This window comes from Sciurus carolinensis, chromosome 11 (assembly GCF_902686445.1).
Source record: "Sciurus carolinensis chromosome 11, mSciCar1.2, whole genome shotgun sequence".
Classification (NCBI taxonomy): domain Eukaryota; kingdom Metazoa; phylum Chordata; class Mammalia; order Rodentia; family Sciuridae; genus Sciurus; species Sciurus carolinensis.
The window spans coordinates 8,707,675-8,733,677 of record NC_062223.1 but is presented as its reverse complement, the minus strand read 5'-3'; the positions used below and the strand labels follow the sequence as shown (position 1 = coordinate 8,733,677).

At 43.9% G+C, this 26,003-nt stretch overlaps 1 protein-coding gene across 4 annotated transcripts in view; it reads left to right on the top strand.

Annotated features, from left to right (window-relative positions):
- Kdm2a (lysine demethylase 2A) overlaps positions 1-25,688 on the top strand; it is a 112,602-nt gene extending 86,914 nt beyond the window's left edge. For all 4 annotated transcript variants that reach the window (XM_047516085.1, XM_047516084.1, XM_047516086.1 and 1 more), the window contains 11 exons: positions 774-900; positions 2,992-3,386; positions 13,067-13,150; positions 14,507-14,776; positions 15,266-15,397; positions 16,965-17,054; positions 18,683-19,395; positions 21,292-21,455; positions 21,977-22,135; positions 22,696-22,911; positions 23,489-25,688. In XM_047516085.1, the coding sequence (XP_047372041.1) occupies positions 774-900; positions 2,992-3,386; positions 13,067-13,150; positions 14,507-14,776; positions 15,266-15,397; positions 16,965-17,054; positions 18,683-19,395; positions 21,292-21,455; positions 21,977-22,135; positions 22,696-22,911; positions 23,489-23,670 (2,532 nt within the window). In that variant the 3' untranslated portion in view covers positions 23,671-25,688. The remainder of the gene's footprint in view (positions 1-773; positions 901-2,991; positions 3,387-13,066; positions 13,151-14,506; positions 14,777-15,265; positions 15,398-16,964; positions 17,055-18,682; positions 19,396-21,291; positions 21,456-21,976; positions 22,136-22,695; positions 22,912-23,488) is intronic.
- Positions 25,689-26,003: the final 315 nt, after the last annotated feature.

The window sequence follows — 26,003 nt, the reverse complement described above, 5'->3', positions numbered from 1 at the left end:
AAGAAAACCATAGTACTTTTGAGAGAGAATAGAAAGAAAACTAAAGACTATGGCTGATGTGGCTGATCAGGCCACATGAAATATTAATCTGATTTATGGACATACCATCTTGGCAAAGTGTACAGGTAAGCTGAGAGTTGACGGTGGGGAAAGTAGTGTTGTCCCCTAAGCTCCACACCTTGAAAATGAGTCTCAAGCTATATTTTATACATGTAATGACCTACTGTGATCATATCATTTCACCTCATGTTCTGTTTCTCCATTAGATTCTTTGTTCCTTGGCCTTTTGATTCAGAGTAAAACTGTAGTAAAGCAAGAGTACCTGGCATGCCTTTTATCTGACTAATTCTGAAACAATTTTCACAAGTATGTTGTGTCTTACTCTAAACATTTTACCCTCTGTCCCCAGACCAAATTAGTTACTTTATTTATTTTGCAGTGCTAGGGCCTCACATGTGGTAGGTAAGCACTCTGCCTCTGAGCTACATCCCCAGCCCTAAGAATTTCTTTTTGATACTCTTCACTCAACCAAGACAGCTTCTTGGTGGTCCTGAATGGTCTTCTGAAATACCTTTTGTCTGCCATGATTGTGTCCCAAGGCCAACATTTTCTAAGTTGATGAATTGACTTAAGTTTTTGTTTGAAATGCCAACTCAAGTTTGGAGGTTGACTGGCAAGAATTTTTCCTTGGTTAATTATTATAGTCATTCAGTTTGTCTCAGTTCTTTCCTCGAAAATCATTCAACTTTTCTCATTGTTCTGTCCCTCTGTAGGTTCCAAATAAGTTCCGCTATCCATTCTACTATGAGATGTGTTGGTACGTGTTGGAGCGCTATGTGTACTGTATAACCAACCGCTCCCACCTAACTAAGGAATTTCAGAAAGAATCCCTCAGCATGGGTAAGTATTCTGCCTTCATGAACTTTTCAGGACACCTTTAGCCCAGGAATATTCAGTAGGCTGTTCTCCCTGTTTTTTGTTTGTTTGGGTTTTTTACTTATCCACTTAGAATTACCAAATTCATTCCCTGAGATTGAACACTAGATACCCATCTAGCTGTGAATTACTTGTGAAAAGAAATACTCTGGATCTGATCTTTGAGTCGCTAGTATGTAGCTCTTTAAGAAGGCGATCATTTGTCTGATTATCTTATTGTATAGAGAATGGTCTTTGGCACAGTATTTCATCAAAACACCTCTTCTAGGCGGTCTACTATGCAGTTTACATGCAATAAATTTTTGTTATTACCTGCGAGGTAGGTATAATCCCCATTTTACAAATGGGAACATTAGATTCAAGTAGATTAAAAGACTTGTCCTTGATGTTAGAGTTAATAAGTGAATAAGTGGCAGAACTGCAGCTCAGATCAGGCTAGTCAGATTCTAATATTGTAGAGTAGTCCATTTCCTAAATTGGAGAGGAACCAAAGCTAATATGCTGTGATCATGTGTTCCTATGGAATCTTCAAATTCGAAGAAAATATTTCTTGCTTTAGCATTTTCTTCTTACCCAATTACTCATGGTGTATACTCTCATTTGAAAATTTAACATGCTCACAAAATGTGAAAGAAGGATAGAGAGTTGTATATACAGCAGAATCCAGTCCTATTTTTAAATAGATCTAATCATAATTACACACACATGCATAGAAAAAGATGGAAAGAAAATACATTGCATTGTTTGATTATTATCCCAGGGTAAAGGGATAAAACATTTTCTAAGTTATTTGTATTAAATGGGTCATTCTCATAATAATAAAAAAGGACCAGTGCTATTATCACTGTTTTTAACTATCAGAACCTACCTTTTCAAAAAGGTGACTACATAATTTGGTTATCTATGTTGCTAGGATTTCAACTCCCCAAAGCTTTATTTTATGACCAAAACTTTCTACAAAAATACTTAAGTTTGGCCAGGTGCAGTGGCACATGCCTGTAATCCCAGCACTCAAGAAGCTGAGACAAGGAAGAGTGTGAGTTCAAAGCCAGCCTCAGCAAAAGTGAGGCACTAAGCAACTCAGTGAGACCCTGTCTCTAAATAAAATACAAAATAGGGCTGGGGATGTGGCATGTGGCTCATGGGCGAGTGGCCCTGAGTTCAGTCCCCAGTAACCCCTCGCCCAAAGTATACTTAAGTTTATGTGCTTCATACTTTCTACTTTTTTAGAAGATAATGAAATCATAATCCTGAATTTAAGCTTAAATCTAAAACCAATTTACAGCCCCTTTAGTAGGTAGCAAAGACTGAGTTCTTCCCAACTTTCCCCTCAGCGCCCCCTGCCCCCCACCCAAGTTCTGGTGATTAAACCCAGGACTTAGCCCATACTAGACCAGCACTCTATCACTGAGCTGCATCCCTGTCCTTTTTAATCTTATTTTGAGACAGGGTCTCACTTAATAGAAATGCAGCTGACTGTTACCTCAGTTGTCCCGCTAGAGCAGAATCCTGTTTCTAACCCATAATCATAATTTTTGACGGTGAACTAGTTGGTTGTAATAAGGAGAGACACCAGAGGTTGAATCCAGGGGCACTTAACCACTCAAACACATCCCTAGCTCTTTTGATTTTTTAATTTTGAGACAGTGTCTTTCTTGATAAGTTGCTAAGGGTCTCACTCACTCAGTTGCTGAGGCTGGCTTTGAACTTGTGATCCTACTGACTCAGCTGCCCGAGCTGCTAGGATTACAGGTGTGCTCCGTAATGAGAGACCATTTTTAAATGACAGTTTTTGTGGGGACTGGGGTCATAGCTCATGGTAGAGTACTTGCCTAGCATGTATGAGGCATTGGGATCGATCTTCAGAACCATAAAAAAATAAATAAAATAAAATAAAGGTGTTATATCCATCTACAGCTAAAAAAATTTTTTTTAAAAAATGACAGTTTTATTATTTATAACCTCAAGGTCCCTTCCATGCCACCTATTTTTCTTGTTGATCACATGGCTAAGTGGCATGTACTTACTTACTGCATTTTTTCTTTGTATTGGTAGATTTGGAGTTAAATGGGTTGGAGTCTGGAAATGGGGATGAGGAAGGAGTCGACCGAGAACCCCGACGCTTGAGCAGTAGGCGTTCTGTCCTCACTAGCCCTGTAGCCAATGGTGTCAACCTGGATTATGATGGACTGGGCAAAACCTGCCGAAGTCTTCCAAGTCTGAAGAAAACTTTGTCTGGGGACTCATCCTCTGACTCTAGCCGGGGCTCCCACAATGGCCAAGTGTGGGATCCCCAGTGTAGTCCCCGAAAGGACAGGCAAGTGCATTTGACCCATTTTGAGCTTGAAGGCCTTCGCTGCCTTGTAGATAAGTTGGAGTCTCTGCCACTACACAAGAAGTGTGTCCCCACAGGGATAGAAGACGAAGATGCGCTCATTGCCGATGTAAAGGTAAGCAGTTGTTGAACTGACTAAGGCAACCAGTTTTTGGATTTGGAGGGAGAAAGTGTAGGGATTTAGGATAAGCCCTGATTTCTTTCACAGAGAAGTTAATACGTGCTTGTGTTTGTTAATATTGCTCAGTGTTTAAGTTCCTAGAATGAAGTGATATCCCATTGAACATTTGTTTCCAACAAATGTTCCTAAAAACATAATTAAGGATGACCCTCTAAATAAAGGTGAACCTGATAAATGTTTACATTAAGAAATAATACTTCATGGGAGGCTGAGACAGGAAGATTGCAAGTTCAGAAGCCAGCCTCAGCAGTGGCGTGGCACTAAGCAACTCAGACCCTGTCTCTAAATAAAATACAAAATAAGACTGGGGTTGTGGCTCAGTGTTCGAGTGCCCCTGAGTTTAATTCCCAGAACCCCACACTCTACCAAAAAAAGAGGACACTTTAAACCTAAGTTAATGCTCAGATGTAGAGGCCTATTTTGAGACAAAAGAGAAACTAATAGCATTCTCATCCTAAACAAATTGAGAGTAAAGAAATTGTTCTATGCTGGCATATATTGAGTAAGTTTAGCACCTTTAGTTCCAAATTCATCTAGTATTAAAACTTAAATACATTAGGACAAAACAAAATGTCATTTTAAACATAATTCATTATGTTACTTTATTAAGTTTCCTCATAGTGTATATATTTCTTCACATACACACACCACACAGAATTGAACCCAGGGGCACTTTCATGCTGAACTACACTCCCAATCTTTTTTATTATTTAGTTTGAGAAAGGGTTTTGCAAAGTTGCTGAGGCTGGCCTCAAATTTGTGATCCTCCTGCCTTGGCTGAGTTACAGGGATTACAGTCACACATTATTACATGCGACTTTAAAAAAAAAAAAATCAGTATTTGGAACTTTATCTTAGGTGCAGGGCATGGATATGTGTATTAGGAAGCTAGTCCACAGTTGGTAATATTATTTTAGAAAGCTACCACAGGTCTGGGAGTCTGGCTTAGTGCTAGAGTGCTTACCTGTCATATGTGAGACCCTAAATTTGGTCCTTCATACTACCAAAAATTAAGAACATATAGGGAATAATTTTGTAACCAAAATAAAAATGGAGTAAAATTCTCATTGTAGGTTTTCCATCATTGATTCCTGATTCAGGTTTTCCTTGATTACATTATACCCAGCTTATACTACCCCAGGAAAGAATTCTAAGACTGGAATCAGACTTCCTCTTTCCCCTGCCCTCTTTTCTGTTTTCACAGTTTCAAGATATAATTTTAATTATATCTTGTGTTGTTCATGCATCAGTAAACAGATTTTTAAAAATTACAGAATTATCTAAAAAGGGTGGTAACCTGGTAAGGTTGGGTTGGTCCTCTTCAATAGTGGTAGAAGCTGGGCAGTTGGTATTAGAGTTTGATTTTGTAAGGCGTGCTCTAAAAGAGGCAAGTGGTATTATCATGGCTTGTATATGAGGAAGGAAATGACCAAGCTTCAGGTTAGAATGGTCCCATTTTTTTTAATGACTAATGTGCTCGCTAAGTTTAGCTATATTTTCCCAGACTTACAAGTTAAATCCCAAACTAGACCCCTTTGTGAGCAAAGGACATTGAGGTTTTTCTTTTGCACTGTGGTGGAACTTGTATAACTCTTATCCTAAGAGTTTTTTAAGTGTAACATCTTCCTTCTTATATACAGAAGTCTCTTTTTATGTAGCTCTTCTATCATAAATGCATGTGGGAAACAATAAATTGTGAATTTTGAGACTTGTTCACTTGTATAATTATCTTTAGGAACCTATAAAGAAAGATGTGTAAAATTATATCTGATAACATTCTTTTGGCCTGAGTGTCTATTATATTTTTGATTCATGGAAGGGAAGAATATCTTCATTCCTAAAGGTTGTCTATAGATAGATTTGACTCCATAGAATCCAGTTGTAGAAAACCATATTGTACTCCACTAATCAGTTGTACAGGATCAAGTATCCTGGTAGAAATACACAGACTCCTGTAAGTAAAACCATTGGAATAGTTTCAAGTTAAATAAGGAGATTTGAGGAGGTAATGGTATACCAGGGGAAAATGTAGAAAGATTTGGGTCAAATATTATGCAGAATGAAAGGAAGGGGCAGCAGCAAGGGGAATGAGTTAAGAAGAGACCTCTAGAAAGAACTCCTGGATTATGAAAGCACATGGGGAGAGCTGCTTTTTATTCTTTTTTAAATCAAAATCATGGGAAAACATGGCTGCCAGTACTGGCTAAGATATAGTGACAGAGGTCAGAACATGAGGGGCTAGTGACTGGAGGGATAACTACATAGATTGACAGTGTTTGAATTCTTTCCTCAGGGGCTTGTCCATACCTTCTTATTTGCCCCAAACAAGAGAAGTCAACACACAGCCGCACCTGTAGTCCCAACTTCTTGGGAAACTTAAGCCAGAGAATTACTTGAGCTGAAGGTCTGAGACCAACCTGGGCAACATAGCAGGACCCCATCTCTTTAAATAAAAAAACAAATAAACAAACAAAAACACAACCATTATCAGAAGACAGCAGATTTAGATCTCAACTCTATAGTAGTTTAAGATCAAATGAATGAAATATTCTTATATGTGACTAGTTACTTTTAATGAGAAACTCAGATATATAGTGAGTTTGGAGTTTGAATACTTTGAGAATTTAAGGATCACTGAAGAGAAAAACAAACAAAAAAAAAGATTGGGAGCTGGGGATATAGCTCAGTTGGTAGAGTGCTTGTCTCGTAAACACAGGCCCTGGGTTCAATCCCCAACACTGGGGAAAAAAAAAAAAAAAAAAGGTGCCTTAGATTATTTGGGGCTGGGATGTGGCTCAGAGGTGGAGCGCTTGCCTAGCATGTGTGAGGCACTGGGTTCCATCCTCAGCAACACATTAAAAAAAAAAAAAAAAAAAAAAAAAACGATTGGATTGATTAGGCACAGAATCACTGCACAGCTGGGGATTCTGCAGTGCCAGAGAACTTAGTGTTCATAGATCTAATGGCTTCACTGCAGTGGGGGACAAGAGGAGGCAACACAGAAGTTTACTGTTCCTGCAGAGAGAGGAATTGTTTCCTGTTAAAAACTATCTGGTTCTTAGAACTAACTAGTAGAAGGAATGACAGGAAAAGTAATGAGATGAAATACCCATAATTACATATCCCTGGAAGAAAAGTTCATTTTAGTGCTGGTAAAAGGACTTTGAAGGTTCTAAAATGTTAATTTCTATAGTGTTAAAGAAAGAATAATAGAATTGTAGAATTAGAAGGAGATTAAATGAAAAATAGGACATTTTTAGGGTGTTGACTTACTGGTAAAGTAAATGACTTTCTATTGAATTACTGGTTCTGTTTGAGAAGAATGTGGGTAACCTTGACTCCTAAAAAGTATATTAAAGGTACCCTGTGAGGTATTCTATTTCTAAAACTGAAAAGTTGCAACCTTAATATATGTTGAAATAGAAAGACGAAACCTTGAGCTGTATGTGTAGTACAACCCCATCCATGTAAGCAAAGAGTGTGTGTTGTGTGTGTTTGTACATTACAGGGATTCTGGTTGGGTCACATCACACTGATAACAGCTGACCAAAACAGGGTGATGGGAGTTAGCTGGAAGGATTTGCATTTTTAGCGGGACTTCATTGTTTTGTTTATGTCCTTTTTTGATGATAAAGGAGTTCATGGTATGTACATATCTATAAAAAGAAAGTTTTTGATAAGTCTGACAGTCATATTCCATGATTGTACATTCTAGGCAAGTGCTGTACTACTGATCTACAGTCCCATCCTTTTTTATTTTGAAACAGGTCACAAAGCTGCCTATGCTGACCTAAAACCTGCCATCCTCCTGCCTCAGCCTCTCTGGTAGCTGGAATTACAAGTGTGTGCCACTATACCCAGCCATACTTTCTGACTCTTGGACAAATTACTTGTTTTGTTTTGTTTTGTTCGGTGCTGGGGATTGAACCCAGAGCCTCCTGCATGCTAAACAAGCATTCTACAACTCGTCTATATCCATAGTCCATGTTACTGGGTTTATGAAAACCTGTTTTCTCCTTTGTAAAGTTATCTCACAGGATTGCTGTTTACATTTATCATGAGGGCTAGGGGTATAGCTGAATAGTAGACATGTGCTTGTCAGCAGGTAGGAGGCCTGGGGTTCAATCCCAGCACCAAACACATATTAATACACTCACACCCCAACCCAATCCCTAAAACAAAAACTTAATGTTAGTAAAGCAGTACAATTATTGTACCTAAAAAAAATTAGGTGTTACAAATCAATGAAATACATTTATTCTACTACTCTGAGGAAATTCTGCCTCCTTTGTGCCAGGAGCCAGATTGAATTTTGGGGAAACTATACAGACATGTGCTTGTCCCAACCTTAAGGGCCTTACAGTCTGGTGGTGAAGCAGACATTTAAGTAAGCCAAGAAGTAAGCGCAGTCTGGATTTGCAGGTGCTATACATGACACAGGGCACAAAGCAAACACTCAGAGGGTACAACAGGCTAATGATACTCTTATCAAAGATTCTAACATTTTATTTTGTAACTATAGTCTAAAAATTTACACTAGACCCCATCCCAAGAATATGATGGGACTGAAGCAGAGAGTTAGGGATAGATGGGTGCCGTGGTGCACATCAGTAATTCCAGCAATTCTGGAGGCTGTAGCAGCTCTGAAAGTTCAAGGGCATCCTGGGCAATTTAATGAGACCCTCTGTAACTTAGACCCTGTTTAAAAAAAAAAAAAGGAGAAAGAAAGAGGGTTGCAAGTAACTGGGGAGGTAGTAAATTTTCTTCATCTTAAACTTTGGGGGAATGATTCTGACATTAATAAGAAAAGAACTGGTGGAAGACCCAGTTTAATCAGCTCTTCATCCATTAAGCCAATTTTTAAAAACTCAGCCTTTACAAATTAAACTTAATTTGTAATTTTTACTGACATGATATATTTTAATAATTCACACATTCTTACTGAATAGAAAGTTTTAAAAAACTAAATTATAAGGCACTTAAGGTTAAGTTAAAATGTATATAATTTTTTAAAGTATTTTAATTGTAGCCCTGTATTGTATGTCATGTTCTAACTAATTCTTACCTTGGTTGCCCATCTTTTATTCTACATTACTCCTATGTGGAGGGATTTGTCCTTGTTTAATTTGTAATTTGGAAAGTTATTTGGTGTTTTTCCTAGTGCCCTGTCTAGCTTTTGTCCTTTCCTAGTGACCTCTAAAATTTTTACTTGCTACAACTTGTACTTTATTCTTTTGGAGTAACGTGTTTCCCTTAAAAATTTGTAGTTTATGATCCCTCTAGGTTAGATAGCACTGAAGACCAAAATAAGCCTTTTCCAGAAAGACCTCCCATTATCCACCTTACTGTTAAGGAAAGTTTTTTAAACAAAATAAGCTGATGTAGTGGATCTTTAAATCTTAAAATGAAGTGCTAGGGAAAGGTTTAGGATTAGGATGACCATAGAAGCATTTCCAGGAAGAACTCAATATAGAACACTTAAGTCCCTCCTTCCCTTGGTAACTACCATAAAGATTAGCAAATGCCCTTAGGCTATGCCTGTGTTCTCACTTGGGATACCAAGGCCAGCCTGGGTGACAGTGAGACTCCACTGACAGATTACACTGCTCCCCCCCAGACTTCAACCTGTTTAAGGACATTAATTCTATTCCAGAAACTCACTAAGACAACTATCTTGGAAATATATAAAAATGCATCAGTGATTGAAGCTATATGTTTATGTCAAAATAGCATCCAATTTCAAAAAAAGTCATTTTATAAAATATTTTTTGTCAGTGGACCTTTATTTTATGTATCTATATGCTGTGCTGAGAATTGAACCCAGTGCCTCACATATGCTAAGCAAATGCTCTATTGCTGAGCTACAACTCCAGTCCCCCAAGTTACATTTTTGAGGGCCTGAAAAATTACATAAATTTGGATCCACACTGCTGCTCTTAGTCTTCTGTTCATGCCCAACTTCTCAGCCCTTTCTGATGCAAGGTGCACTGTAAATCTCTGAAAACCCAACCTGTGTGGGCACCATCCCTTGCTCCTGTAGCCCAAAGAGTGTGTGTTCAGTGTGGGCTTCATACTGGCTGGTGCTGTGCAGGTGGAGGTGTGGGTAACACATGTCAGTTCAGTGACTGTCAGAAAGTAGCACTCGGATGTGTCTGACAGGATGGAGGACTGGCTGCTTCATCTAGGGAGTATCAAGACTGAGGCAAGCAAAACAGACTTGAATAGAAGTGGAAATCCAGGAGTGGTATCCCAGGACTGGGGAAAATTCTCATGGGCTGAGGAGACTGGAATTGGGAGAATGCCTGGTCCCAGGCTTCCTGTTTAGATGCAAGATGGTAAAGTGCTTTGACCATAGGTTGTGCCTCAGCTGTTTGCCTTGGTCGTGATGGAACTGCGAAGATTGCTGCGTAGACATTTCTAGAACGCTGATGGTTTCTCATCAGAACCAGAAGCAGACATCTGTTGTAGATGTAGTTCATGGGAAGTAGCCGTATTTTATTGAGTGTCTCGGTATTGGCTAAAATGTGCTATTTTGGGAGGTTTTTCTGGAAACACATGTGCTGGTTCTGGATGGTAGGTTGAGAGCTACAGGAGCAAGGGCAGGTAAAGCCTGTGGTGTGCAGGGAGAGGAGGAAACTGGAGAGGAGCTTGGTTCTTCCTCAGGTCAGACTTTAGGCTCTCCCAGGGGTTTGCCAGAAGAGGGAGAGAAATGTGTATGTGCAGTCAGCCAAAGAGCTCTGGCCGTAACAATAAGAAGTGACCCTGAGAGGAGAGCTGTACGCGGAGACAAGGACAAATGCGGGCCTGGGTGCCCAAGCGCACAGGGCAGAATGGGTTAAAGCCTTCCCTTCCGCCAGCGGCTTCCAAAGTCTGCCACCAGGAGCCCTGGGGGTTGGCCCTGGGTTCTTCTGGTGCGGTGGAGAGGGAGGGGAACGGGGCGGGGCGCCGTCCCTACCCGGGGGCGCCTCCTCCAATGGCTTGAGGAGAGCGGCTGCGAACACACCCCCTCCCGGCGCTGCAGCAGAACGCCGGGCCCTCTGCCTGGCTGGCTCACTCGAGCTCGGCTCCCCCTCCTGCCATCTTCCGTTGCAAAGCATTTCTGGGAGCTGCATGTGGGTGACGCAGCAGCATTGTTCGCAGGCACAGGAAGCCGCGGCTGAGCTGAAGGGCTGAGAAGGAGCTCAGAGCGCTGCCTGCTGCTGTCTCTGAAGAGCCTGAAGGGTTAGAGCTGGACTGTTCTGCCTTATGTGCTCTGAGAGATTCCAGAATTTTCAAGTAAATTGAGGTTTTCCTAGAGGCAGAAAACCTAACTCCTTCCGCACAACTTCCAACACAGAAAACAAAACAAAGACGCTGGGGAAACTTCACCCAAGAGCCTCGGCAGCTCCAGAGCGACGGGAAACGCAAGGTCAGGCGGTCGGTTGGCAAGCCCTTTTTGGTTCGGGGTGTGTGTAACTGTAGGGACTTTGTCTCAGACGAAAGGTAGAAAAACTGCCTGCCGGAGACCGTCCAGGACAATGCTTATGTTACTTGGTGTTGCTTGAGCCGTCATTGCACTTGCTTGCTCACTGGTGGGATGTGCTTTGGAATTGGGTCGCTTGGCTTTGGGGAATCCTTTCCCCCTTCTGCCCAGACGCCCTCGGTTCTTTCCCTTCCTGTGATCCATGGGGTGTGGGCCTGTTTGAATGTTCTCCCGAATGCCTGGAGCCTAGATAGGCGGCAGCCTTTCCGCACTCCACCCCCGCTCCCCCATACCAAACCCCCTCTGGTGAGGGGTGGTGGCTTCTTTATATGGTTTCTTGTAGGGCCTCAGCTGGAGTCTGCCTTTTTTGATGAAAGCAGGGCGTGCTTGGTTGAATGACCCCAGCGAAATAAAGCTTGGAAGGAAATCTGCATTTCCCTCCACACCCACACGCACCCCAGTAACTGAGCCATGGACGTGTGAACAGCTGCCCCCCACACACCGCCAACACAGTTTCTCCACCTCCCGTTCCCTGTGCCACCCATAAAAGTCTTGCAGGTAGAATTAGACTGCTTTTGGTGAACAGTTAAGTTCCTTTTCTACTCTCTCAGTCAGATCTTTCTGTGCAGTCTGTTTTGCTGAAAGTGGAAAGTCCCTGTTTGTGGACAGCTCAGTTCTGTCGGCAGAGGAAATGGGCAGAGTCCTACTCCTCAGCAGTGCGGAGTGGGGGAGGGGAGCCGTATACTCCCTGGCGCACATTTTGAATGGACCCGAATTTTTCACCCTAGGAAGATTAGTGACCCAGACCAGAGCCTTGTTCCACGTGGCACCACACCCCGCCTCTTCATCCCCACGCAGTATGGTGCTAACAGGAGGCTCCAGAATAGGATGCCATAGCAACTTAAAGTAAATAAAACGCCTGCAAAGGAGATCAGTTTGGGGGAAGGTGAGAGGCTTCTGGAGACTTGGCAAAAGGCATTCTTGATAGAGGAACTTCACCAGATCTTACAGGGTCTTTGGAAGCCCAACTCTGAGATTTGGAATGTGATACTTAGTTAAGGATTAAGATAATTAAAAATCCTGATTATGAAAAGTGGTTATTAAAGATAGCTCAGGCATGCAGACCTGACTAGGTCAAAGTTCAGCTTTTTCTGAAACAGTTACTGTCTCTACACACTTAAGCAAGTGTAACTTGTCTTCTAGATTTGCATTCTTTTATTATGGCATTGCTTTAGAGCTTAATGAGGTCAGAAGAAAATATTTCATTCTGATGGAAGGTTTGGGCTTCAGAAATTTGTCTAAAACATAAAAGGTTTGTCTTCAAAATAACATTCAACTAATGTGATTCAGTTAAGTGGCAGGTTTTAACTGTAACATTATTCCTAAGTCATTCAGGCTTGATTGGTTAAAGTCATAAGAACTGTTGCCCCTGAGATTCCTGCCCCATTAATAGAAATAAAAGCAAATTGCTTTCTGTGAGTGTACGTGTGTGCGCGCGTGCGCGCAAATCAGAGATTTCTGTAATCAGCCTTATGAGATCAGAGTCCTGTGTTGAATCAGGATATTAAGGCTCTGCTGTTTGTCCTATTAGTTCAGTACTAGCCAATCATTTTGATGTGTTCATCTCCACATACATTCTTTGTGTACATCTGCAAAATGAAGGCAAAACTTAACTACCTTATAATATGCACTAACCAGTGTAGAGAAGTAAAAGGACATTATAAACTTTTACTATCACCACTGCATGACAAGTAACATTTGTCACCATTGTAGCTAGTTGCTTCAGTGTTGTGTTAGTATGCAAATATAAGTAAAGGGTTGGGGGCTGGGGTGCTGCTCTGTGTAGAGCACTTACATGGTGTGTGCAAGACCCTGGGTTCCATCCCCAGCACTGCAAACAAAAAAAAAGTAAGGGTTGGGAGCAAAGGTAAGTTTAAATTCCTGATAAAATTGCGGTAGTTCAGATTTTCTCTGTTGTCTTTGATTTATTTTGCAGCGAATCCCTGTATAAAGGGAGAGTACAAATAGTTGCCAACTTGCCTTTCCCTTTGGAACTTGATGAGAATAAGTGTTAAGTGTGGATGCTGTTGGGAATGGTTGAACTCTGTGTTCACCTGCTCTGATTTTTCCTTCTCTCCTGTCCTACCCTTAGATTTTGCTGGAGGAGCTTGCCAATAGTGATCCCAAGTTAGCCCTCACTGGAGTCCCTATAGTACAGTGGCCAAAAAGGGATAAGGTAAGAAACCCTTCTGCTTGATATTCAGCTACTTAAACCTTTTGCTAGCTGATCATTGCCATTCCAGGAAGAAATGAACAACTAGAGGCAAATGACTTTTAGTGCATTAATGCAAACTGACAGAAAAATCATTACTCAGTTCTGTCCTGACTCCTAGGGTCAGTGTAATAGGTTACTTTGGAGGTGACTCTTTTAACAGAACCATCAAACTGGAAGGCCTCCCTCCAAATTCAGATGCCAAGCTGTGCATTTGTTGACTAAAGTGGATCAGCTTCTATCCTTCTGGCCCAGAAACTTATTATCATCCTAGGTATGATTTAAAACTAGTTAAAAGAGAATTAACATCAGCTAATAAATTGTCGGTTGTGAATTTTCATGCCTCTTGACTTTGGTTCCTACAACTTTTTACCATATTTTCCTCTGTCAAGGTTATATATTAAATAAATGGTAGCATTCTCATCCTGGCCATGAGTTCCACCCCTCTTTTGTTTCCTAGATAATATTTGGAAACCCATCACATTCCAGTGGTGTTTAGGCAGAATATAAAGGTGTGGTTTAACAATGTTGTTAAAGAACCGCCTCCCCATTCTTAGGTAGAAGAGTCCCACCTGGCCACCTAGGACTACCCAAAACCCAAAACAATTTGGTCATTTCTTATTATTGAGTATTTTGTGTCAGAAAAGAGTTTAAGACACAGTGGAAAATTAAAGACTATATGGTCCTTGTCCTTGGAAAGGTCACTAACAAGATAAATGAAAGCACTGAAATTATAAACATATACCTGAGAGATTTATTCCACACTTCAGTGTTATTGGGAGTATTTGCTGTATACTAGGTCCAATGCTGGGATTCAAAGTAATAAAGAAATGTTAAGACCAGTTTCACCCTCAATTAGTTTACCATCCTATTTAGGAGTATATTCTGAGTAGTGACTGGAGGTCCCCTGGGGTGAATTCAGTACATGACACTTACCCAGAAAGCTTCACAGAGTGGCAAATCTCGACAGCTCTGCAAAACGAAAGGGATGTGACTGAAATCTTAGGTTGAAACACTAAGACAGGGACTGGCAGATTTTTCTGTGAAGGTTCACATGGTAAATATTTTAGGTTAGGTACTTCATATAGCCATAGCTTCGTGGTTCTGCCATCAGAGTATGAAGCCAGTCATAGATGATACATAAACAAATGAGCACAGCTGTGTTCCAATAAAATTTATTTATAAAAACAGGCAGCAGGCAGATTTACTCACAAGCCAGAGTTTGCTAGTTCTGGGCTAGACCTACTGCCGTGTAATCTTTTACCCTCTCCAGTCTTAAAGCAACCTGATATGGTTGACCTCACCGCTTTCTCTTTCCAGCTTAAATTCCCTACTAGGCCAAAGGTGCGGGTTCCTACCATCCCCATCACAAAGCCTCACACTATGAAGCCAGCCCCACGGTTAACACCTGTGAGGCCAGCAGCAGCCTCACCCATTGTGTCTGGAGCCAGGCGGAGAAGAGTTCGCTGTCGAAAATGCAAAGCCTGTGTGCAAGGAGAATGTGGTGTTTGCCACTACTGCAGGGACATGAAGAAGTTTGGGGGTCCTGGACGAATGAAGCAGTCCTGTGTTCTCAGACAGTGCTTGGCAGTAAGTAATCTGCAGGATAAAGACTTTAGGGGATGGGGTACCAGTGCTAGAGCAACTGGAATACATGATGTGAGTCAGAGATTCCAGAACTGAGAAGGGATAGTTACAATCTCTTTGGCTTTCTTCATTTTGTCCATCTCTACCTGGGTTCAGAAGAAAAGTCTGTAGGTTATTATTTAAAATAATCTTTTGGCCTTGCCTGATTTTCAGACTAGTGCTTGAAGGGTGATCTATTTTCTGTCCCCTCCATAAATGAACTAGAAAGGACCTGTGAGGCTAAGGATAAGCCAACTGAAAGTGAACTAGGCCCTGTTGGTCTCTGATCCCAGCAGTTCAGTCCATTTTCTTCCTCTGTCGTTATTTTCTATCAAAACCATCTTCCCTCTCTTCCCTTGTCACTAGAGAATTAGGAATCAATCTCTCATCTTTGGTTAAACTGAATAACAATCTAAGTCTGCTCTTTTGGTTTCTGTGTTTGTCCTCTCATAGCCCAGACTGCCTCACTCAGTCACATGTTCCCTTTGTGGAGAGGTAGATCAGAATGAGGAGACACAGGACTTTGAGAAGAAGCTCATGGAGTGCTGCATCTGCAATGAGATTGTTCATCCTGGATGCCTACAGGTAAGGAGAGGCTTAAGGTACCCTAAAAGTCTCAGTTGATAGAGCAACAAGAGAGTAGGACACCTGACACAAGAGGCTGCCACCACCTATACTGTGGCCCCTCAGCTCTGCACTCACAAAGTAGAGTGGTTTGACATCAGCCCTTGATTCAGGTCTACTGTGGGTCAGGCTTTGTTTTAGATCCCAAGGACAGAATGGTATGTAGTAGATGAGTTCCTGCCCTTATGTCACTTACAGTCTAGCCTCTGGATAGTGTGTTTGGAGTCATCTGGCCATCATGAAACTGCAGGGTCTGTTTGGAAATGCCTCGAGCTTCAGGCCCTCTGAGTGTCTCTTTGAATATTTGTTCCAAAGGAACAGTGGGGGTGATACTGTAAGTTGGCATTGAAGGAGTACTCTCTGCAGCAGGCTTGAGGCATAGCTGAGCTTTCACAAAGTAATAAGGAAGTGCAGACTACAAACCCAGATGGAGTCAACTGGTCTGGCGCAGGTCCTGTATTCATAAGCTCTCCCCTGATGATCCTGATGTATAGCCAGGGCAGAGAATCATTGTTTTACATGCATTTTCTTTTTTACAGTAGGGATAACAGGAGTGCACCACCATACATACATTCTGTTTTTTAATGTTTAGAACAAGTCTGTAAAGTTGAATCTATTTTATTTCTTGAAATCTAAAGTACATGGATGAGTGGGCATGGTGGTTATAGTCCCAGCTATTTGGGAGGCTGAAGAAGGAGGATTACTTGAGTCCACAAGTTTGAGATTAGCCTGGGGCAACATAACAAGAACTCATTTTTTAAAAATTGAATTAAATAAAATAAAAAGGTGTATGTGGAGGAGTGCTTGCCTAGCGTGGGTGCTGGCACTTTTTTGACCTTCGCAGAAAGTGTCAACTATGTTATGATGACCGCTTCATCAACAATGATTGTTAAGACATTGACAGTTTGAGAAGCCCAGTTTCAGAAAGATTAAAATGTGAAAAATATGTATCTTACAGTTGATAAAATAGACAATTGCCTCCATGGTGATGACCGTGGTTAATACAGAGCATTTAGTAAAGGCCAGGCACTTTTCTAGACATTTTGTTTAATACACAGTTGATTCAATCCTTAACCACAACCCTGCAAGGCACATATTGTTGTGTCCCCAACAGTTGTGTTGTTGCATTGTTGCATATATCTCCATTTTACAGTTGAAAACACGGGGTCACAGAGACTAACTAGATCATTAGTCTCCAAACTCAAGCAATTGTAACCATGACCAGCTGCCAAGATCAGATCTGGTGCTGTTGAGAATCTGTCAGAAGATATCCCAAATTGACCCTGACCTTTGGAAGTCTCTTCATGGAGCCTTATTTTGGTCAAGTAACAGAGAATGGTGGTGACCAGTTTCCTAGTGGCTGGGAATGGGTATCACTGCCATTTGGAGCTGAACAGCTCTGTTTTTCCTCCCCTGTGGACCAGCTTGTTTAGAAATGGGTAACTCCTCTAACTTCTTCCCACCTGTATTATACTATGTGATGATGAAGGTAGAAGATATTGACCTTAACACTCCTGTCTGTCTATAGATGGATGGAGAGGGATTGCTTAATGAGGAATTGCCAAATTGCTGGGAGTGTCCGAAATGTTACCAGGAGGACAGCTCGGAGAAAGCTCAGGTAATGGAACTTACTGGCTTCATTTGTGACTGCAAAAGAAGCATCCAAAATGGGGAGGTTGCTGTTTTGTTTGCCTCTGCAGCAGCATTCACAGGATGTCTCTAACCTGGGGAGATTATTTTTGTTTGTTTGATCTTTTTTCCTTTGGTTACTTATTTGTTTTTTCATTGTTAGAGTTTCTAGTTTCTTGTTGTTGTATTTGTTTTTTTACTAAATATTGTTCCACTTGAATTTCACAAATTTCTGAGGTCTTTCATACTCTGGGGCAGTAGAAAGGGAGGAAGCTCAACTCAGCAGGGCTGTTGAGGAGGGAATTTAGGTGTGCAGGTTCTCTCCTGAGGAATGCAGCTAGAAGGGAGGCAGTGGCCTAAGGCTGCCAGTAAATACTGTGTGCTGGAGTTTCCAGTTAAACAGGTTCACATTTTTATCATCTTCACCTCTGTGGCCTGACAGAAAGACCTGCCCACCCCACGTGCCCAAATGTGTCATTCAAAGATAGCCCCTCCCCTAGAGGGTATCAGAACCAGCTCCATGACCTTGTCCCAGGGCAGCCGAGGTTGCTGGCCTAATGGTTGCCAGTAATGTCAGTGTCCAAAAGGACTCTTGTTACTGGGGCTGGTAAAACAGGACCTGACGGAGCACACAGAAGAAGCAGCTAGCCTATTGTCCACCCTCCAGGGGCCTGAAAAAGAGTGAAGGAGCATAAGGGTGTTTCTGTATCTTCTTATTTCTTCCACATGGGCTCTGAGGTAGTTGAAATTTCAGTCTAAATAGCTTTGCGAGCAATTTGATTAGTGCTAAAGTTCTCCTCATCCCAAGTTCTTGAACTAGTAGCTTTTACATTTGTCTTCAGTGGTGTTGAGGGTTGGCATCCCTGCTGTAAAAGATGGGTTGGGTATTTCCTTTAAGAAAGTCTGAACTACTAATAGGATTGCTAGTGGCACATAGTGACTGGGCTTTGTTAGAGCATATCCAAGTCGGTTTCCAGAAAAGGACTAGCATCTGTACAGGACAGGTGCCCCTGAATGAGGTGTGGGTGGGCCTGTGGTGTTACTCACTGTGGTCCTGAGCCGCTCCCTCTGCAGTTAGTTTCTCACCCAAGGTTCTCATTCTGTTCTCTCTCTCTCATGGGTCATGGAGTGGAAGTGGTAACTGGGAGGGCTGTGCTGAGATAGATGCTAGAGAGCTCCAAGTCTAAAAGTTGGTGACGTTTGCCCTCCTCAGCCCCTGCTTCCTCATCCAAGGGATGGGTGGACTGTTTCTTTTCAACCACTAACATGAGACATCACTTAGGTGAAAACTAAATTAGAGGCAAGGTTTTAACCCAGAGAATTATAATTCAAAATCCAAAGTTGAACAAGTTGAGGTATACAATTAAGCAGCCCAGATCTCACTCCTCTGTACTTGGACACAAACCTTTTTGTGACCCACTTACAGGTTTTTATTCCATAATCAGTGTTATCTGGCATGGACCTGAGCTTGGTTGCTGATCTTCACAGAGTCTAAATTGCAAGTTGTGAGGAGATAACTCCCTCTAGCAGCTGTGACATCTCTCAGGCTCACCCTATTGGTTTAGAGGGTTTGGAAAAAGCAAGCACTGATGTTGCATTTCTGGGCATATTTTGCAGAAGCGGAAAATGGAAGAGAGTGATGAAGAAGCCGTGCAAGCCAAAGTCCTGCGGCCCCTGCGGAGCTGCGATGAGCCCCTTACACCCCCGCCTCACTCACCCACTTCCATGCTACAGCTCATCCACGACCCCGTTTCCCCCCGGGGTATGGTGACTCGGTCATCCCCTGGGGCTGGCCCCAGCGACCACCACAGTGCCAGTCGCGATGAGCGCTTCAAACGGCGGCAGTTGCTGCGGCTGCAAGCCACAGAGCGCACCATGGTACGGGAAAAGGAGAACAATCCCAGCGGCAAAAAGGAGCTGTCTGAAGTTGAAAAAGCCAAGATCCGGGGATCGTACCTCACTGTCACGCTACAGAGGCCCACCAAAGAGCTCCACGGGACATCCATTGTGCCCAAGCTGCAGGCCATCACGGCCTCCTCTGCCAACCTTCGCCATTCCCCCCGTGTGCTAGTGCAGCACTGCCCAGCCCGAACCCCACAACGTGGGGATGAGGAGGGGCTGGGGGGAGAGGAGGAGGAAGAGGAGGAGGAGGAGGAGGAAGATGACAGTGCAGAGGAGGGGGGTGCAGCCAGGCTGAATGGCCGGGGCAGTTGGGCTCAGGATGGAGACGAAAGCTGGATGCAGCGGGAGGTCTGGATGTCTGTCTTCCGCTACCTCAGCCGCAGAGAACTTTGTGAATGTATGCGAGTGTGCAAGACATGGTATAAATGGTGAGCAGGGATACAGAGGGGTATGGGTATAGGTGGCAGGTCTTCTTTATGAGAGCAGCATGCCCCTTTGCACCTGAAGCCTTTGTGGGGTCCTATGAGGAGCAGACAGACTCAGTCTGTTTCCTAGATTGTGGGTCCTATAGAGATATGGCCTGCTATACTAGCAGGTACCTTTAGGGGAATTTGGCCTATTGCCTCCTCTCCCTGCTCTATGCTTCCCCATCTCTCTCTGCTGGGTGGAGGGAAACTGGGATGGATTTGTACATTCTTATACTAAAACTCAAGTCCTAATGAGCTGGAAGTCTCACCCCACCCCAGTGGGTTCAACTCATCACATAGTGTTGGAGAGCCTATGACATGCTAGTCACTTGTCTGGTTTTTATGACACAGATGACTGCACCTAAGCCCTGCCTTGATAACTTCTCTGTCTACTAAGAGAAGGGGGCATGGTTTTCAAAATGAATTTAAAGATACTCATAATTTTCCAATTTTATTTCTAATCCCCCCCAACCCAAATCAGTTCCTTTCTCCAACAAGCATATCAGGTACTCCCTGAGACTTAGTTGTCCTTAATGAGACCAGCCTTCTCAGGTTGAACAGACTCTTGGCGGCAGGGTGGTGGGGGATCCCTAGTGATTGATAATCAAAGGGCTTTCCATTGGGCACTGCGGGTTTTTCCTTAAGTTCTAGGATATGTTCCTTATATCTGGATCACACCCTATTAAAAGTAGATCACAAAGTATATTGTCCTGACCAGCAGCATCTTCTTGGGAACTTGTTAGAAATGCAGATCCACAGGGACCATCCCAAGCCTGCTGAATCAGAGCCTCTGGCATGGGTCCAGCAAGCTCTTGCAAGCCCTCCTCCAGGGAACTCTGCCGTGTGCTCATTTGAGGACCTCTCCTCTCTGGTCAGCAGCTAGCTCCTGCAATAGAAGTTTGATGTGCCACTGGTGAAATTTTGTCAGTCTTTAAATAAAGACCCTGTTCTTTGCCACTATGAGTTTATTTCTCAAAACAATATGTGGTCTACTCAATTTATCTTAATATTTCTCTTTCTGGGGCTAGTGTGCCTGCCTAACTCTACCTCTGTGGTTTCCAGTCCAAAGTACATAAAGCTCCCATTATGTGTTGTCTTCCCCCTCTCCTGCCAGCCAGAATCTGTGATGGGCAGGGATGGGGAATTATGAAATAATATATGGAAATCTGCAGTGGTGCACAGTGCAGTGTGTGGCCTGTGGATTTGTAGACTGTGGTGGAAAGTCAGTCCTCTCCCTTTCAATACTGACCTGAACTGACTAGAAGATGTCAAGCTAGCACCAAGGCAGAAACCCAAGGTGGGGAGAGGACTCTCAAGGCCTGATGAAGAGCCTCTTAAGACCTGAGACAGTAATGCGTTTAAGGTACAAGCATTGTACAGATTCTGAGTAGATCCCTAAGTCTCCAGCAGCTGTTAGTGACTAAGAGTAGAGTAAGCCAAATACCTTTAGGCAGTAAGAAATAGTAAAATGTTCCTTTCCATACCCTTCAGTAGGAGTCAGCCATGTTAGTGCAAATAAGGCATTATAGTGTATTGTCTCTGTGTCCCTAACAACTATGTTGTGTTCTCAGCTGCTCGAGAAGTAGTCAGGGTGAATTGGTCAGGTTATACATTACTTAATGTGTAGGTCTGCAAAGTGTCTAGCTGCTATTGAGAATAAGGCAGTTTTTGCCTAGGCTTTGAGGCAAAAGAAAAAAAAAAAGGGTGTGATCTTTGTTCCTCCTATAGAAGACATAGGGAGAATAACCCTCCAGGAGGTGTTCTGCTTTTTCCAAAAGCTCCAGCAGCCTGTGATGGGCACTATGTTGATGGGGGTATCAAGTTAATTACAACTTGTGCTCTTCTCTTCTGTCATAGGTGCTGCGACAAGAGACTTTGGACAAAAATTGACTTGAGTAGGTGTAAGGCCATTGTACCCCAGGCTCTCAGTGGCATCATCAAGAGGCAACCAGTTAGCCTCGACCTCAGTTGGACCAACATCTCCAAAAAGCAGCTGACATGGCTGGTCAATAGGCTGCCAGGTGGGTGAGCAGGCAAAGCTGTACTGTTGGCAGTGCTTCTTAGGATTACTTTATGCCATTTTTGCCTTTCTGCTCATTAGTAAGAGATTTGCCCAGGCCACCTTAATTGCTGGTCTCCAAGGCATCACTGGACAGGGTAACTACACTAGACAACAAAGAATGGGATCAGGTGCTTCCACCAACTACTCATGTCTCCTCAGCATAGCCACTGGAGAGGAAACTTGAGTCTGTTGTTGCTTTGATTTGGCCCCTCATAAGCTCTTCAGTATTTTGAGGTCTCAGAAAGATAGGATGCCACTCATTCTTGTATTGTTCTGGTAGGAGCTAAGCAATCTGTTTAATACCAAACTAGAAGATGTAATAGAGGATAACAAAGGAATCTTTAAATTTGATTACTAGATTAGCATACAGTTCCTGTCTTCCAGTAGACTAAAGGTCGATTCACCTTGTTGAGGTCAGCTGTTAATTGAGGCTTGGAATATGCTGGTAGTTTGTTGCATGTCTGTTTCCATCTGCCACAGGATTGAAAGACCTCCTCCTAGCAGGCTGCTCCTGGTCTGCAGTCTCTGCCCTCAGCACCTCCAGCTGCCCCCTTCTCAGGACCCTTGATCTTCGGTGGGCAGTAGGAATCAAGGACCCTCAAATTCGGGACTTGCTGACTCCATCAGCCGATAAGCCAGGTATGCTCTTAACTGTATTTGTCCAAGCTTGTCTTAGGGTAGTTTTGTCATAACTTGACATCCTCAGAAGCTAAGATAGTCTCAGAAATTAAGCTGTGGAACTATAGAGTACAAATTCAGAACAGAATAATGGACTTTGAACAAGTACAGGCTATTTACAAGCAGATAACTACCTACAAAGGAGGAAGGCCATTCTCTGGGTCAGTGGAATCTGCAGCCTGGAGACTCTAAGCCTAAGGAAGGCTTGCAAGGGCTTCATGGTGGAATGTCAAAGCTGTCTGCAGGATGTAGATGTCTAGCGTGTAGCTGTGGGAAGGGGAGGAGCATTCCACACATACCAGTATAAGTAAGGCATAATCTGGCATTGGGAAGGAAGAAAACTTGTTTCCTAGAAACTGTCCCCACGCATTGCTTACTCCCTGATGGTAGGGTTGGGCGTGGGCAGTTCTGCTTAACCCTGTCTAGGGGGCCTAGCCAGCAAGTAACTGATGCTGCCTCGAGCTTTGGAGCTGGAGTGGAGAATTTAGAGTCTTGATCTAGCTCTTTTCTTGCCTGTACAGGTCAGGACAATCGCAGCAAGCTCCGGAACATGACTGATTTCCGGCTGGCAGGCCTTGACATCACAGATGCCACGCTTCGCCTCATCATTCGCCACATGCCCCTCTTGTCTCGACTCGACCTTAGTCACTGCAGCCACCTTACAGATCAGTCCTCCAACCTACTCACTGCCGTCGGGTCTTCCACTCGCTATTCCCTCACAGAGCTCAATATGGCAGGTATACTACTGCATTTTCATGCTGGACAGTGCCCCTGCCTCCAGGTGCCAGCCCTCTCTCGAACTTGACCAGTAAACCAGAGTGATTTGGGGTCTGTTAATTAAACTATATTAACTCATTTTTTCATGGTTGAGAACACAGATTTCTTGCCCTTTTTAACTGACGGAGAACTGGGGCCTGGGATAGATAGGTCCAGAGCCCACATAGATGGCTGCCATCCAGCTATGGATTGGTCAGCCTTGTGGCCCTTTGTGTTCTGTTCCATGGTGCTGTGAGGGAGGCAGCAGTGGTGATGGCATCTCTGAGTTGTGAGCTAAGAGGGCTTTTAGCATTTTGGGGAAAGACTAGGGAAACTGAAGGGCATAGAAGGGCATCTATGGCTGTTTTATTTGTTTTAACATTTTTTTAGTTGTTGATGGACCTTTATTTTATTCATTTATTTATATGTGGTGCTGAAAATCAAACCCAGTGCCTCACACATGCTAGGCAAGCACTCCACTACTGAGCCCAGCCACAGCCTGTTTTGTTTGTTTTTGACTGTTTTTGACCATTGTCCTTATGGCCACTGTGCCCACAGGTTGCAATAAATTGACAGACCAGACGCTGATCTACCTACGGCGCATCGCCAATGTCACCTTGATCGACCTTCGAGGTTGCAAGCAGATCACTCGAAAAGCCTGCGAGCACTTCATCTCAGACTTGTCCATCAACAGCCTGTACTGCCTGTCTGACGAGAAGCTGATACAGAAGATCAGCTAAGACATGCCCAGCCCAGACTGAACAGGAAACCGATCTTCCCCTGCCTCCTCACTGAGGAGAGCTTCTCCCTGACCCTGCACGGGCTCTGAGGCCAGCGTCACACTCCCTCTCTGCTCTCCTATCCTTGAGCTCTTCTCCCACAGGTGGGGCAGAGAGGGTAGTGGACACCAGGCTTACCTGCCTGCTCCTCTTCCTCCAAGGAAAGGGGAGGAGCAGTGGATCCAAGGGGAAGGAAAGCACAGACTGTGCTGTCACGGTGTCTGCTCGCTTGCTCGCCTGCCAGGAGGCCAGGCTCTCGGGGGTTTTGTGCAAAGTTCACCTGCACCGGGCCCTAGGCCCCTCTTCCCCACCTGTGGTCTGCAGCAGTGCCTGGTTCTGAGCAAAACTCCAGGGAAGAAAGCAGCCCTGCCTCTGGTTCTCCTCATGGTGTCCAGTGCGTGTCTCTCCTCCATCACACTCTCCCGGCTTCTGCAGGAGGGGCCAGAAGCCCCAGGAATGCCAGGCCCAGCAGATCCCACTGGTGCTGTGGAGATGTCTGAAGCCTAGGGCCCTCATCTGTGCTTACCCTCCTTTCCTGTTCCTGAGCTTGATGCTGTCCAGCATTCATGCTGTTCACATATTGTGGTGTATCTCCCTCCCCGCCCAGCCCCTTGACTTTCCTACTAGTCTCTGTGAGGTCCTTATTGCACTTATTGGAATTGAAGCTCTTTAGAGGAGCTGGAACTGTACCCCAGAGATGCCCGCATTTCATTGCTACCAGGCAGATTATGAGACAGGCACCATCTCCTTGTATTCCGCCCCTGCCTCCCACTGACTGCCCTCTTCTATATGTCCTCATTCCTGCCTGAATAGGGCTTTCCCAGAATGTGTGTCCCCAGAGGGAGCAGCCTGTCTCCCCCAGGTAAGGAGAGCAGAGGACTGGCTGAGTCCCCACCTGCCTCCAGACCAGGCTCCTCCAGGCTTCTGGTTCAGCATAGCCCCCTGAGCCCAGGTCTGTGCATTGCCCTGTGGCTCACTGATCTGGTGCCTTTCCAGGGGGAGGGGTCCTGCTTGGAAGCCAGTCACCTGCCCTCTACCCACAGCTGTGGAAGGGGGTGTGCATGTGCCTCTGTGTGTGTGGCTGAGTGTGCTATGCGTGTGTGTGGAGGGAGGTAGTGAGGGGAACTTGGTGTCTCACTCCACCACCCTTTGTCAAGCCCCATCAGCTGCCCCCTTTTACTTTGCATCAAACGGCCTGTCCAAAGATCCTCTCTCTAGGGCAGCAGAGAGCTTTTTGCACTTTAAAAAAAAAAAAAAAAAAAAAAAGGAAGAAAGAAAGGTCGGAATTTCTTTTGGGTCATTTTTAAGTGTGTGAGGAGATGCTCAATAGCAGCAACCTGTGACAAGAGCTTATAAATGATGGATGCAAATTTGCACTCTGCTCCCCATCTATAAGGAGATTGATAGCACAACCTTGCCCCTGCCTTCTCATTCTCCAGCCCCATCCCTTTCTGGCCCCTATAATGTAGCCCAGTCTCAGGCTTTCCTCCTGAACCTCTAGTGGGGGGTTGGGGTGAATGGAGCCTGGCACCAGGGGTCTGAAGTTTGAGCCACCCTGAGGAGAGATGCCCACTGTTCCCTTGCCACTGCCAAAGCAGTAGAGGCAGAGGGATTCCCCTTTTGCCACCTAGCCCAGCTTTGACCCTGGCATTAACTGGCCACCTTAGAGGAAACTGGGCCCTGGTAGGAGGTGGCATTGTGTCTGTTTCTTCCAATCTGCTGGTTTTCTTGGCTGCACTGTAAAAATAGCAGTCGCCTGCTCCCGTGACCCTCTGTCCCTCCCATTGGTCTCCAAGCCCCAGCAGTGTGGGGCTGAAACATTGAGGAATGCCAGTGACTTATTCCAGAGTGCCTGTTATGGGAACTTCTCTGAAAAGAACCCTGGGTGTTGAGCAAAAATCTTATTACTATTATTGTTAATGACCTATAATTGGAAGCTTCCTGCCTTTTTTTTTTTTTTTTTTTTTTTTTTTTTTTTTTTTTTTGGTTACTCCTGTGGAAGATACTGAAAAGATTACTAAATTTTGTTTTGTTGTCTTTTTGTAAAAGGGGAGGTGGAGAGACCCCTTCAGAGCAGGGATTGTGCCGGGAGAGTGCCTCTGACTTTGGGACATTTCATCCACAGAAATTTCCAAGCTGATGGTTGGTTTGGGGTTTTGGTTTTTATGTTTGTTTTTTGATCTGGAAAAACAAGCATTTTTACCGTGCACGTAAATTGGTCAGCAGAAAAGGGAGCCCAGGATGGCAACAGATGGACCAGTGCTCTTGCTGGGTTTTACTTTTCTTTGGGACTG